Genomic DNA, 14,522 nt, shown 5'->3' with positions numbered 1-14,522 from the left:
GTATCACAGCTCACAGCTCTCAGGATCGCGCCGTTTCCTGACACGGGCGCTCCATACCCATTGCCATTTTTCTCTCCCCTGTATTTTCCACTGTGGACCTTTGGTAGTCCCACGCAGTCTTAAAGCTAACAATCTTTTTTCTTCTGAAACTGCAGGATTTCTTTGGGGCTTTCACATTTATCTCATATTTGGCTAAAGCTTCAAAGAAAGATTTTAAAAATGCCAAAAGAGTTGATAGTTTTCTTTTGGAAGGATAGTTTTTGATATTTCAGATGTTGTTGGATGTCCAAAAGTTTGACTCTCAGCAGCTTTTTCTCTTCACTCATAGAAACACCTAGAAATAACTTCCTGGTGCACATCCCATGGAAGCCAAAGAGCACCTGCGTTTGCGCAGCGGGATGTGCTACAGAAGCACGCAGCCTTGCGGACTGGTCCCAGTAAATCTTGACATCATCCCCCAAGTGGGTTCTTTTTCTTTTTGACTGGTAAGGGGATCACAACCCTCGGCACGGTGTGGTCTGCACCACGCTCAGCCAGTGAGCGCACCCACCATCCCTATATAGGATCCGAACCCGCGCCTCGGTGCTTCCAGTGCGGCACTCTCCTGAGTGAGCTCGTCTGGCAGTTTCTTATAAAGTTAAATATACACTTACCAGATCACCCAGGATTCCACTCCTAGAATTTTCAAAAGAGAAATGAAAACCTCTGTTGACCAAAATAATGTGTCCATAAAAGCTTTATTAAAAAGTCAAAAACTGTAATAGCTCAATTCTCAATTAAGAAAATGATGACTACATTGTACTGTAGTCATACCATGGTCTACAACTTGGCGATAAAAAGGAAGGAAGTACTGATAGGTGCAAAAAGATGGGTGAATCTCAAGAACATTAAGTTGAGCAACCAAGACAGGCTCAAAAGAATGTGTGTGTGTTTGTGTGTTTAAATATATATGTAATATGTATATTTCCAGATTCTATTTATATGATGCTCAAGAACAGGCAACACTAGTCTGGGGTGACATAAATCATCAAGTGGTTTCTTATTCAAGGTGAGGATTGACCGTAGTGGTGCAGGACTGACCTATTGACGGTGATGGAAGTGTTCTATGTCTTAATTGTTGTGGCGATTAAACAGGTGTACATGTGTGTCTAAACTGTTTCAACTGTGCATTTTATTGCATTAACTTCAATTTATATATACATATATATATAATGCATACATACATATATATATGTGTGTGTGTGTGTATATGTGTGTGTGTGTGTGTGTGTGTGTATTTTTTTAAATACAGCTTAGAGGGTTCCAGGTTTCACCACAACAGCCGAATTGAGAACTTTTAATTTTCTGGTTTGATTTCCATTATTTTGGTTCCCCTTGCCTAGGAAAAAATGCTATATACCAACATGTATCAATTGAGAATAAGCTATTTTGTAGTACAGAAACACACATTATTTCAGACCTACTGTCCTATGAATTAAAGAAGAAATTATAATAACAATTTAAAGATATTTAGGACAGAACATAACAAAAGCAATACATTGTCTATATCTCTATGTCAGACGTATAAAAAGTGGTGTTTAATGGAATTTCGCAACGTTTAAGATTTTAATGCAAATAATAAATATTTATGTTATAAAAGAAGAGTATTAAAATTAATAAGTATAAATGGTCAACTTATGAAGTTATTAATAAAATAAACCCACAGAATGCACAAATAAAGATATAAGAGAAATAAGAGCAAAAATTACTGAACCATAAAGCAAAGATACAATGGAAAGGATCAATACCCAAAATTGGTTCTTGTCAGGATTAATGAGATGAACCAAGTTCTGAAGGTATTTGTCTCTAGAGAGAGAGAGAGAATGTAGAAATGACTGATACTATGCGTGAAAAAGAAAACGTAACTACAGAAATAGCACAGCTATTAAAGTGCAAGAGGAAAAATAAAACACAGTAAGAGGATATAGCTGTCATAATCCATTTGCGCTGCTATAACCAAATGCCTGAGACTAGATTTAAAAAGAACAGAAATTTATCTCTCACAGTTTTGGAGGCTGGAAAGTCCAAGATGAAGGTGCCAATAGCTTTGGTGTTTGGTGAGAGCCTGGTCTGTGCTTCCAACATGGACCCTGGAATGCTGCTCACTCCAGAGAAGATCAGTGCTGTGTCCTCACATGGCGGAAGGGGTGGAAGGGCAACAGGGTCAAAAAGGGACCAGCTAGTCCCCTCCAGCCCTTTTATAAAGTTGCTAATTCCATTCATGAGGGCAGAGCCCCACCTCTTAATACTGTTACATTGGGGATTAAGTTTCAACATGAATTTTGGTGGGGGCACAAACATTCAAACCATAGCAATTACCAACAACGTTATGCCAATAAATTAGAAAACATAAACAAAGATGGCAAATGCCTAGAAAATCATAGCTTTAAAAAGTGACTCAATACCAAAAAGAAAGCCAGAAGAGTCCTGCAGCTACTATAAACCTTCATTTTCAAAGCAGTGCATCGTCAAACCACCACGATCTATTCTTTTACACACAGAATCAAGCAACATGTAAATGTCTGATAATAAAATTATCAAATAGAATGTGGAGCAACAAGAACTCTTGTTAGGAGTGAGAGTGTAAATTTGAGCAACACTTTGAAAAAAAAAAAATGAAGTCATCTAATCACTTTAATGATGTCCCTATATCCCAGCACTTTTCATTTCTAAGTACATATATTCTAAAGAAACTCTTGTGTGTGTGTGCACTGAGATATAAACAAGAATATTCATAGGAACATTCTTTGTAAAGTAAATAAATGACTGCAAATGGCTTGAATGTCCACTGAGAAGAAGGTGGATAAATTGTGATCCATTTGCATGATGAAATTCTATGCAGCAAATAACATGAATGAACTTTCTTTAAACCCATCAACTTGAATGACTCTAAAATGCAATGGTAAGACATAAAAAAGCAAGGCATGGAAGAATATGGACACTAGAATTTCATTTATATAAATGTCACAAATAGATTAAGCAGTATTTTGCTTAGGGATGCTTCCATAGGTATTTACCAATCATATAAAGAAAGATATTAATGGTTAGCCCAAAAATCATAATAGTGGTCAACTCTGGAAAATAGGGACAGGGACAGTTTGGGAGAGAAACATAGAAATATGATGTTGATGGCATATTTTTAAAAGTCGGGTGCACTGAAACTGATTTCATTACTGCTTTTTCAATGTTATGTATACATTATATATATATATATGATCTGTGTATGTATGATATATAGTATAAAAATTGTATATATATTATTCTCTCATCAAGCTGTTTCATTCATATTACTTGAGATTAAGGTTTCCTAGTTGTCCACTATGACTTATGTTCATAATTTCCATGGTGCTGTCAAAACAAAGCATACTATAACATATGAGGGCACTTCAAAGAGTTCATAGAAAAACAGAAATTGCAAGACAATATGAATATTTCCGTGAACTTTTTGAAGCACCCTCGTACAAAATGCCGTAAAATAAATTTGTAAGGTATGAAGTGTCCTTTTGAAATCCTTACCAATTAAACCCTCATTTGATAAATAATTTTTGTTCTGAATGCACGAATTGCTGTAATAGTTTGAATATGTGGCATTTTCAAAAAAGAATCTGAGAATAGGGATAGCATGAAATATTTGGAGAGAATGCTAATACTTTTTCTTTCCCCAAAACTGTTAAGTGCACCTTGAGGGTAGCAACCGTGTGTTATTTACTGATGAATCCTCAGGATCTGGCATAGCATTTCCTGTTTCGATTATCTTTAATGTTTCAGATAAACCTGGTGAAACTTCTTTTGATGCATCAGGCAAACCCACACCTTGTGAACTGTAATGAAGAGAAGCCATCAGGTAGGTTATGAGCATCCTGGGACCATTGAGCAGTTATTGTTTCTTCTTTTCATATTAAAGCTGTTCATCCACCATTAGTACAGCTAAGACATGACAGTTGGAGTCTGCTGTAAAGCTGTGTAAAAACCAGCCCAGTTCACGCATGATTCAGAAACTCATATGCACAGCTCCGTTCTGTTGTACTCTGAAGCATTTCATCTTTCATGCTTCAGTCCTCCAGTGGTGATTCATTCAATGTCACCTGCTTTAAACTGTATTTTTACAGTTATTTAACTATTTTCTCATCATACCAAATATATGTTTATTCATTAGGGTATGTTCAAACAATAATAGTGGGTTTTTTCTGCACAGATATTTAGACTGCCAGAAATATATAGAGACTAACATCTTCGTGCTCATTCAAAATTTTTACTTAATGTTAAATATTCTTAATAGATAACTTTTTGAAGATTTCTTGAATTATTTTTATCACTACTCTTTTATGTGTTCATATACTTATTTAACAAATGAATGCAACACGGATTTTATAACTTTTAAAATCTAAGAACAAAGTCAGTACTCAGCTATTTTTGCCATAGTAAAAATAAAATAATTCTACATAACAAAGACAAAAGTATAGCATAAATAACACAAAAATATAAAAATTTCAAAGGTGGTAGTTGATCTGAACAACTTAATGAATCTATTTTTCTTGTTCCTATACCTATATTAACCTAAAAGCACTTTATACTTGAGATTTCTTATTTGCTGTGCCTCTAGGAGTATGATGACAGGATAAACCTCCAATTGAGGACAGGATGAGAGATTTGCTCTATTTATTATTTTATTGGAATTAAGTATCATAATACTAGAATTAAGTATCATCATTTAATGATTATTACTTCATCTTCTCCACTAAAATAAACTGAAGATTTAAAAACCAGAATTATAGGGCCGGCCCGTGGCTCACTCGGTAGAGTGCGGTGCTGATAACACCAAGGCCACGGGTTCGGATCCTATATAGGGATGGCCGGTTTGCTCACTGGCTGAGCGTGGTGCTGACAACACCAAGCCAAGGGTTGACATCCCCTTACCGGTCATCTTTTAAAAAAATAAAAATAAAAAAAATAAAAACCAGAATTATAAGATAGCTTAACAGTCTCAAAATTAAGAAGCAGGCTAATATTAATGATAGTCTAGTAGGCTGAATATTATCTATAAAAATATGCATAATTGCAAATAATAAAAGAGAAAATATAAATTTGTAGTTTGTTTCTATCATTATAAAAACCTGTATTATTGTCGATAAAGTCGCATCTTCTGTTCACTCCAGTTTAACAGGAGATCACATTTTTCAAGTTCACGTTCCTGGCTTCTTTCGTGGACAGGGAAGATATGACTGACCCTTGACGACATGGACTCCCACCTGTCATACTTTCACCTGTTAGGGCTAGTGTCAGTGCCCCAAGCAGACATCGGAGACAATAGCAATGACAACCTTAGGGTCCCAGGAAGTGAGTGGACTGCCCTAGACTCAGCCCTGGTCACTTCAACACAGTGCACTTGACTCTGCCAGACAAGTTTTTCCACATCGATCATACAAAGTCTACCATGTACACAGCAGTGGGCCCATAATAGACTCTCAATAATAAATATGTGTTAATTAAATAAAAATACTTCTCACTCACAAGAAGCAAAGAGCTGTGATGCACTGAGAGGTTTCAGCAAAATGCCAGCTATACCAACTTCTAATCGGTCAGCAAGAAGAATGAAACAGACAAAAGACTAGTGCAGACAGCGGTGACCTAGACACCGTGTTATCACTGAGCAGATGCAAGGCACCACCAGTACTGTATGATATTCCTACTATGTCATGTTTCTCGAATTTGGATTACCACATAAAAATTGACCTGGGAGGAAAAGCAGTTTGAGGTGAAGCTGTTAGGTGGGACAGAAACGTAATCTTCCAAATGAAAAAGCTGCACTCTCTTTTTGCATGTATATTATTTAATCTGAGGCAAAGAGTGATAAAATCCTGGGTTAAGTATCTTCTTGTAGCAGCCAAATAAATTTGACCAGTCCATAAAGCCACATAACTCAATTTATAGACATAGGTGGCCATGTGGTCCTGGTGATTGACAGGGAGCTGCTGCCTACTTTAGGTTCTTAATTGATATTGATGTGAATTTTCCTTCAGGATCTATCATGTTTCAGTTTCAATCATCGTTAAGAGTAAACGTGATTGATGTATATCTCTACTGCTGCCAAAATATATTCAAATGACACTGTTTATGTGTAATTTGTAAGGAAATATATTCACCTATATTTTCAATTAAAAAAAAAAGACCATGGAGAGAGGCCAGAACCATTGTTTTCATAACACGACTGAGTACTTATTTGTACATCTACCCATGTAGTAGAATGTAATAAGCCTGTAGTTGGGAAGGTATAGCTATTTTCATCATTTAGATTTATATTCACCAAGATGCAGGAAGGGTTTTACTCAGAATAAAATGACATGAAGTTTTTTCAGGTTCAGCCTCTTAATGATTTTCTATTGTATACATCACCACCAAGTGATTATTATTTTTATTTTTATTTTTCATTTCAATCATAGTTAAATATGTCACTGACTTTACGTCTAAAATGGCAAAACAGTCTTTTTAAATGGCAGTGTTACAATTTTATCCCTGGTATACACATTTAATGATTTTTTGTTTTGTTTCATGCATTGGTAAATTCCAGGATTTTAAGCATATCGGAATTATTCAGATTTCTGTATTGTTTGTTGTAGATATTGCTGCATCTGAGTTTATTCAGGAAATGCTGCTGAAAGCTGAAATTGCCTGGGAAGAGGAAACGAAAGAGCCTTTATCTGTTCCTACCTTAGCCCAAGAGGAGCCATACGAAGAGATCGTTCATGACCTTCCAGCACTCTCTAGTAAGCTGTAAGTGTCTTCACTCCAGAACGATAAGGTAGCCGGACCTTGCTCACGGAAACATTAGTCATTTTACAGCCAATATTAAGTCTGTCTCCCAACTAAAGGTAGTAGAAGAAAGGAAACTGTTTATCAATATATTTACGGAAAAATATTTATTGATAGTGATGACTTTAGTATAGTTTTATGAATTTTATATTATGAATTTAGTATTATGAATATAGTATAATAGATTTTAAAAAATACTATTTCAGTTATTAGATCAATTTCTGGTGCCATGAGACCAAAGAAAGTATTTTAAACACATTCCTAGATTTTAGCTAAGATAATTGTGATGTTTTCAGTGACTGTCACAATGGATAACTTTCCTAAAGTAGTAAATATGAGTATGCACTTTTTCGTTTCCTAAGTATAAAACTAATGATGTATTATTGTGTGCAATGTCTCCTAAAGAATAATGTTTTTGTTGCTTGAAAATGTCAGATGTTGGCATGAGGGAAACATTGCCATCGTTTTCATGGTCTGAAAAAGTGATACAAAGAGTGACTGTTAAGAATGAACAATGAAAAAAGCTTTTAAAAAATGACTAATGATGGGCCGAGCCCGTGGCGCACTCGGGAGAGCGCTGTGCTGGGAACGCAGCAGCGCTCCCGCCGTGGGTTCGGATCCTATATAGGGATGACCGGTGTGCTCACTGGCTGAGCGTGGTGCAGCCGGTTACAAAAAGGACAAAAAAAAAAAATGACTAATGATGGGCCGAGCCCGCGGCGCACTCGGGAGAGCGCTGTGCTGGGAACGCAGCAGCGCTCCCGCCGTGGGTTCGGATCCTATATAGGGATGACCGGTGTGCTCACTGGCTGAGCGTGGTGCAGCCGGTTACAAAAAGGACAAAAAAAAAAAATGACTAATGATAACTCAAATTCTAATTAATGTTAAGTTTACTGAGGAGGAAGTGTTCATTTAACTTATAAAACTATGATCATGCTTCCAGAGTTTCTCTTCGTTAGCATGTATTTGCACACATATTATAGACATATATGTACGTGTGTTGTGCACATAACTTAGATCTACATATTATTCGTTTATTTAAAAATACATATTCAGATTATACTGATCTTGGTACCAGGGATATATAAAAAATAGATAAACATAGTCAGGTAGAGGTGGGCCATGAGTATAAAGTTACTTCAAAAAGTTCATAAAAAAATGGAATTAGAAGACAATACAAATCTTTCCACAAACTTTTTGAAGTAGCTAAATAAATAAAGTATCAAAATAAATTTAAAAAATATTTCACATAGTTTTAGGGACCTACTTTTAAAGACTTTTAGGTTATTTTAAAGGCCTTCGTTAACAGCAATCCAGTAAACATGTTGCATATACAGAGTAATAGTATTATAAAAAATCGATAGTAACTATATAATTATTGAAAGAGATTGAACATCTGATAGCATGTTACCACCAGAACTCTCCTGCTTAAATATGCATTAAAAAGAGTAAGGGGAACACGGAAAACTTTGCAAAGGGTTATCAGTATGATATAAATGTCTGTTTAAAAACATAGAACTAATGGTGAAAATAAGCAAAAATATATAAAAATCTGATGTTCTAATATAACCCCTCTGAAACAATTCTCTGTGCATTTCTATATAGTGAATCATGGACCTCTGCATATTTCTTTAGAGGTACTGCTGTGGTTACTGGAAAGAACTTTTCCTTATGGCTATTACTTTAGTTTAAACAGTTAGAGACTTTGAAGCCCAACTTGCAAAAATGAATAGAACAGCTAGGCAATTGATCAACAGGAGTTAGAAGACTTAAATAGCATTATAAACCAACTAGATCTAACAGACATATTTAGAGCACTTCATCCAACAAGAGTGGAAGACATATTCTTCTCAAGTGCACGTAGAACGTTCTTTTACTAAAAGCAGAAATGAAGGAGGGTTATTACTCCTGTATTTAGAGAAACAAAAAGTAGTTAAAAGGGAACACTATGAACAATTGCCAAAATATTAGACAATCTAGGTGAAGCTGACAAATTCCTAGAAAGACACAAACAAATGAAACTGACTCAGGAAAAAAGAGAACTTTAAAATATACCCATAACAAGGGAAAAGATTGAATTAGTAATCAAAAAACTTCTCACAATGAAACACCAAGGCCCAGATGGCTTCAAGGCTGAATTCTTCCAAACTTTTAAAGAATTAAGACAAATCTATCACAGACTCTGGCAAAAATTAAAAAAATAAAATAAAAAAAAATAATAATAATAAAAGAAGGGAAACTGTTTTTTACTCATTCTATCAGGACAGTAGTACCCCAATACAAAAATCAGATAAAAACATCAGAAAAAAATAAAACTATAATACCCTTGGGAATATAGGTATAAATCACCTTGATAAAATAGTAGCAAACCAAGGACAGCCACATATAAAAAGGATTACCCTATATGATGTACCAATATTTATACAAGGAAAGCAAGATTGGTTGAAGACATCAAAATCAGACAATATGATATACCAAGATAACAGAATAAGGAACAAAATCACATGATCATCTCAGTATATGCAGAAATAGCATTTGACTAAAGAAAACACACACACACACACTAGGAATAACAGGAAACTTCCTCAACCTGATAAAGGCAAGTGTATGAAAAGAGGAAAAAACACAGCCAATATTATGGTCAATGATCAGAAACTGAGTGCTTTCCTCATAAACTGAGGAAAAAGATACTAATGTCTGCTGTCACCAGTTTATACTCAACATGTACTGGTGGTTCTAGCTAGAGCAATCAGATGAGGAAAAATACATAAAAAGCATTCAAATTGGAAAGGAAAAAGCAAAACTCTCTATCTGCAGGTGACATGATCTTCTATATATGGAAAATCCTAAGAAATCTACAAAAACTTGTAGAACTAAGAATATAGTATAGAAAGATGGCAGAATACATGATCAATACAAAAATATTGTATTTCTATACAAAGCAATCATAATTCAAATTGAAATGAAAAAGCAATGCAATTTACAATAAAAAAACTCTAAAATATTTACAATTAAATTTAACAAAAAAGGTGAGAGACTGGTGCACTGAAAACTACAAAATATCATTAAAAAAATTTAAAGACCTTAAATATGTGGAAAGATATCTCATGTTCATGGATTGGACGACCTAATATTGCTAAGATGGCCTATCCCACATATTGATTGACAGATAGAACACAATCCCTATCAAAATACCAGCTGACATTTTTGCAGAAATTGATTAGCTGATGCTAAAAATCATATGAAAATTCAAAGACCTATAACACCCAGAGTAATCATGTCAAAAAGAACAAAGTTGGAGAACTCACATGACTCTATTTCAAAATTTACTTAAAATTTAGTAATTACTACATTCTGGTACTGGCATAAGCATAGAAATAAATTACTGAAATAAACTTGAGAATCCAGAAACAAACCCTTACGTTAATGGTTAATTCATTTTTGACAAGGGTGCCAGGATAATTCAATGGGAAAGAATAGTCTTTTCAACAAATAATACTGAGACAACTGGATATCCACATGCAGAAGAATGCATTGTATTCTTACACCATATGTAAAAATTAACTCAAAATCGATCATTTGTCTAATGTAAGAGCTCAATCTATAGTCTCTTTTTAAAGGTATAGATTTTTGTGATTTTAGAGTAGGCAGTGGTTTCTGAGATATGACACGAAGAGGACAGGCAACAAAGGCAACATTAGGTAAGTCAGATATTATCAAAAGTAAAGTGGTTTTAAGGACAACACCAAGAAAGTGAAAAGACAACTATGGTATAGCAAAAAAATGTCTTCAACAATACATCTAACAGAATATAAAAGGAACTCCTTGGACTCAACAATAAAAAGACAAATAAATCACTTAAAAATTGGCAATCCATTAGAATAGACATTTCCCTGTGGAAGACACACTAATAGCCCATGAGCAGATGGAAGGATACTGTCCTTATCTTTCATCAGGGGAAATTCAAATCAAAAGCACTATGAGATACCACTTCATGGCCATAAAAAAAAAAAAAAAAAGGGTAAAATAAGTGTTGGTGTGTTGTTGAGAATGTGGAGGATCTGGAACTCTCATGCATTGGTAGTGGAACTATAGAATGGTGAAGCATCTGTGAAAAACAGTTTGGCAGTTCTCAGAAAATTAAACACAGATTTCCCATATGACCCATAAATTGCTCTCCTAGATATATTGTTTATCCCCATGATAATTAAAAACATATGTTCACACAAAAACCTGTGCAAAAATTTTCATAGCAGCATTAATAATAACAGCAGAAGAAAAAAGGAAACAACTCCAAAGTCCATGAACAAAAACAGATAAATAAAATTATGTGGTATATCCACACAATGGAACATTATTCCGCCATAAAAAGGAATGAAACACTGATACATACTAGAACATGAATGAACCTTGAAAGCATTATATTGGATGAAAGAAGTCAGACATAGAAGGCCACATATTTTATGATTCCATTAATATGAAATGTCCACAATAAGCAAGTCCATAGAGACGGATCTCTGATTAATGGTTTCCAGGACTGGGGAGAGACTGGTATGAGGAGTGACTCTTAATGGATATGGGTTTTTCAGGGAGTGATGGAAGTGTTCTGGCAGTTGATAGTTGTGATGATTTCAGAAATTTGTGAATAGGCTAAAAAGACCCTACTGAACTATACACATTAGAAATATAAATTTTATGCTATATGAATTGTATCTCAGTAAGAGAAATAAATACATCAAGAAAGGAAAATATTTTAGGTTGAAAACGAAATGTATTAAATTAAAACAATGGGAACTTGAGGAAGTTTTCATTTCTCTTAACCTGTTTCTTGCCTGGCGATGGAGATTATATCTAATATTGGAATATTTGAGGTTTCCCTGAATAAATAGGACCATCCAGTTTCTGGACAATCTGAGAAACAATCAAACAGTAAAGATGGAGGCCAAAAAACATCTGATTACTTACAGCGGATACACTGGGAGACATATCTGAATGTGGCAGCTGGCATGTTCTGTAAATATAACACATTACTCAGCAGATTTACACACTCTGTCCAGTGCACCTATAAACCAGATCAGGTCACCTAAATGAGAAGCTCCCCACACAAGGCTCCCAACAGGGAGGAAGAAGCATCTTGAGCTCTCTGCAGCAGGCTCGTCCTGAGAAATAGCAGAGCAGCTACAAAGACTCTGCCCAGACTCGTGCATCAGAGAAGTTCTCCACTCCCTAGGGGAAGAGGGAGACACAGAGTCATCATGACTCAGTTTCCCTTCCCAGGAAGTAGAAGGGATGCTGCCAGGAAGGCATCAAAAGGCCACTGGGGTAAGTGAGCTCAGTGGGGAAAATCTTATTTCAGAGCCTGTGCCCTCACAGGCATTCAAAAATACTCTTAAAGCTATTCTAGATAATTCAGAGGCTAAAATAGTGCATATGTGCATTGAACTGTACTTAATACTAAAATATATTCATTATTGGATTTGAATTTTTAACTGTGTTGTAAAGGAGCTTGACTTCTATGTCAGAAACTATACTAAACTTTCATGGATTATATTATTTCATCCTCAAAGACCAGTCAAAGTTGTCTTATTTTCCCAAGACTGTGGATGATAGATCAAGGTTTGCTTCCTTGTCCCAGATCCTTGACCACTTCACCACATTCTCTCTCTCCTACAGGTGGAACAAAAATGATGTCATGTTTTTCTGGGAGAAAAAGAAGAAAGCCATAAAAACAAAAGTTGGCATCAAGTTGGGAGATGGTTAATTAATAACATATATTGCAGGTCATCTGAAATTAATGACTAGAATATTTGGCCTTACTGTTTACATTATTTTATTACTGATATCACTGGAAAAAGAGGACTAATTCAAATATGTGCTATGAAATAATTTTACTTCTCACGTTTGGATTTTGGATTCCCAATTTGGGAAGTAAAACATAGCCAGTATGTCCCACTTTACGTTTAGGATTATGTTATGGGCTTTCCAAGTAAAGATTTGTTTAAAAGTAAACAAAATTAAAGTTGGAGTTAAAAACAAATTATTTCATTGTAAGTAATTTTGGATAAATATTAACATATGTGCCTATAGTTTTGTTTTGTTTTAAAAAATAAAACAAATCAAAAGAACCAATATACCTAGTGAAATTTTTTCACTTTTTTCATTATTGATAGAACAACAGATTATAAACAGATTAATCAATAACCTATTTGTTCTGCACAAGTACATAGTTTAATTACATTTTTCTACTTTTGCCTTTCAGAGCAAAGCTTTGATACTTTGAATAAGTATATTGAAATTTGACCTGTTTTCTTTTTAGTTTACTATTATTTTTCTTCACAGGTAGAATTATAAATTAAATTTTAAAATAATAATAATTTTAAGATTATTTAACTCTGAAAAAAATGACTAGTAGATTTGGCTAGTTTAAGGATTAAATTAAGCACATTTATTATTTTATTTTTATTTTTATTTTTTTTCCTTTTGTCTTTTTTACTGACCGGTAACGGAATCACAACCCTCGGTGTCGCGCCCATACCGGGGACCGGCAACGGGATCGCAACCCTTGGTGTCGGCACGTTTAAAAAATGTCTTTTATAATACATAACTGTAATGCATTTTATCTGATTATTTTCATTGTTATTGGAGTATAAAAGTGAATATGAACCAGAAGACAAAATACATGAAGAAATAACTAGAAATAGTTTATGTTTTAATGCAGAAAGGTTTAATCTCTATCTCCTACCCTTTCAGGACTTGTTTTTCTATGAGAAGGAAAAACATGGACACTTGAAGACTCCTATGTAAATAAACTCACAATCATTATAAAGCGCAAAACTTTCTCTAAAGCTTGTGAATGGGTCTATTGTTAAGAAAAAAAAAAGTAGTGCTTGTTGATTTTATTCATGTATTTAATATTATGATGGAAATTGATTTGGACAAATTTAATGAAATACGATGGGAAATTTTCTAGATGAAGTAAATCAGAGAAATGACATGATATAAATGTATTTCTCTGTATCTCCCACACATCACTCAAAAAGCAGCATTTCTTCAAAACCCAGTTGTTTAACAGTCTGTGGTTTAGACCTGGCATTTTGGAGGGTGTGGGTCTTCTGTCTGTCTCCTTTCTTCAGCATTGCTTTAATTTGCTGCAGACTCTTGCTTTCTCCCTGTTTCGTTTGTTAAAGAGAACTGCTATTGTCCTGTGAAAATCCAAGTTTTACCCGTTTAAACCAAGTGCATTCTTAAAAGGTTTGATAACCTGAATTGAAAATAAATGGCCTCGTCTTCTAGCTGCTTATAGAAGTGTCTCAGCTTTAAGAAGGTGCAGGGGATTTTTTTTTTTTTTTTTTTTTGAAATCAAGAAAGAAGAGAAAACAGCAAGTAGAGATTGAAATAGGAGTGTCTTCCTCCCATTCTGCAGACATTCCACTGCATCTAACCGCTCTTTAATTTCATTATTTTTCACAAGAAAGAACAGTGCATAGTCATTGTTACAAGAGGCATAAATTTAGAAACAATTTAAAAAGCCATTCCATATGACCTTCTCCTACAAGGAAGGAGCTTATAACAGATTTGCCGGATCCTTAGAAACAGGAGTTTACAGGCATCTTAATGAGTCTATTCCTTTCACAGAAAATTCAAATTCTTTCTCTTTAAAGTGCGGTCCATGA

At 34.7% G+C, this 14,522-nt stretch overlaps 1 protein-coding gene across 1 annotated transcript in view; it reads left to right on the top strand.

Moving 5' to 3' along the window:
• Positions 1–362: 362 nt before the first annotated feature.
• The window catches only part of LOC103608341 (unconventional myosin-XVI-like), a gene marked incomplete at its 3' end in the record, with an annotated part of 83,272 nt that continues 69,112 nt past the window's right edge, over positions 363–14,522 (top strand). The window contains exons 1-3 of the mRNA XM_008592789.1: positions 363–461; positions 3,808–3,883; positions 6,657–6,810. Of these exons, the coding sequence (XP_008591011.1) occupies positions 363–461; positions 3,808–3,883; positions 6,657–6,810 (329 nt within the window). The remainder of the gene's footprint in view (positions 462–3,807; positions 3,884–6,656; positions 6,811–14,522) is intronic.

Source organism: Galeopterus variegatus, unplaced genomic scaffold, assembly GCF_000696425.1.
Source record: "Galeopterus variegatus unplaced genomic scaffold, G_variegatus-3.0.2 Scaffold8328, whole genome shotgun sequence".
NCBI classification, from domain to species: Eukaryota; Metazoa; Chordata; class Mammalia; order Dermoptera; family Cynocephalidae; genus Galeopterus; species Galeopterus variegatus.
The sequence above is the reverse complement of the archived record's forward strand: the minus strand, read 5'-3'. Positions and strand labels throughout refer to the sequence as shown.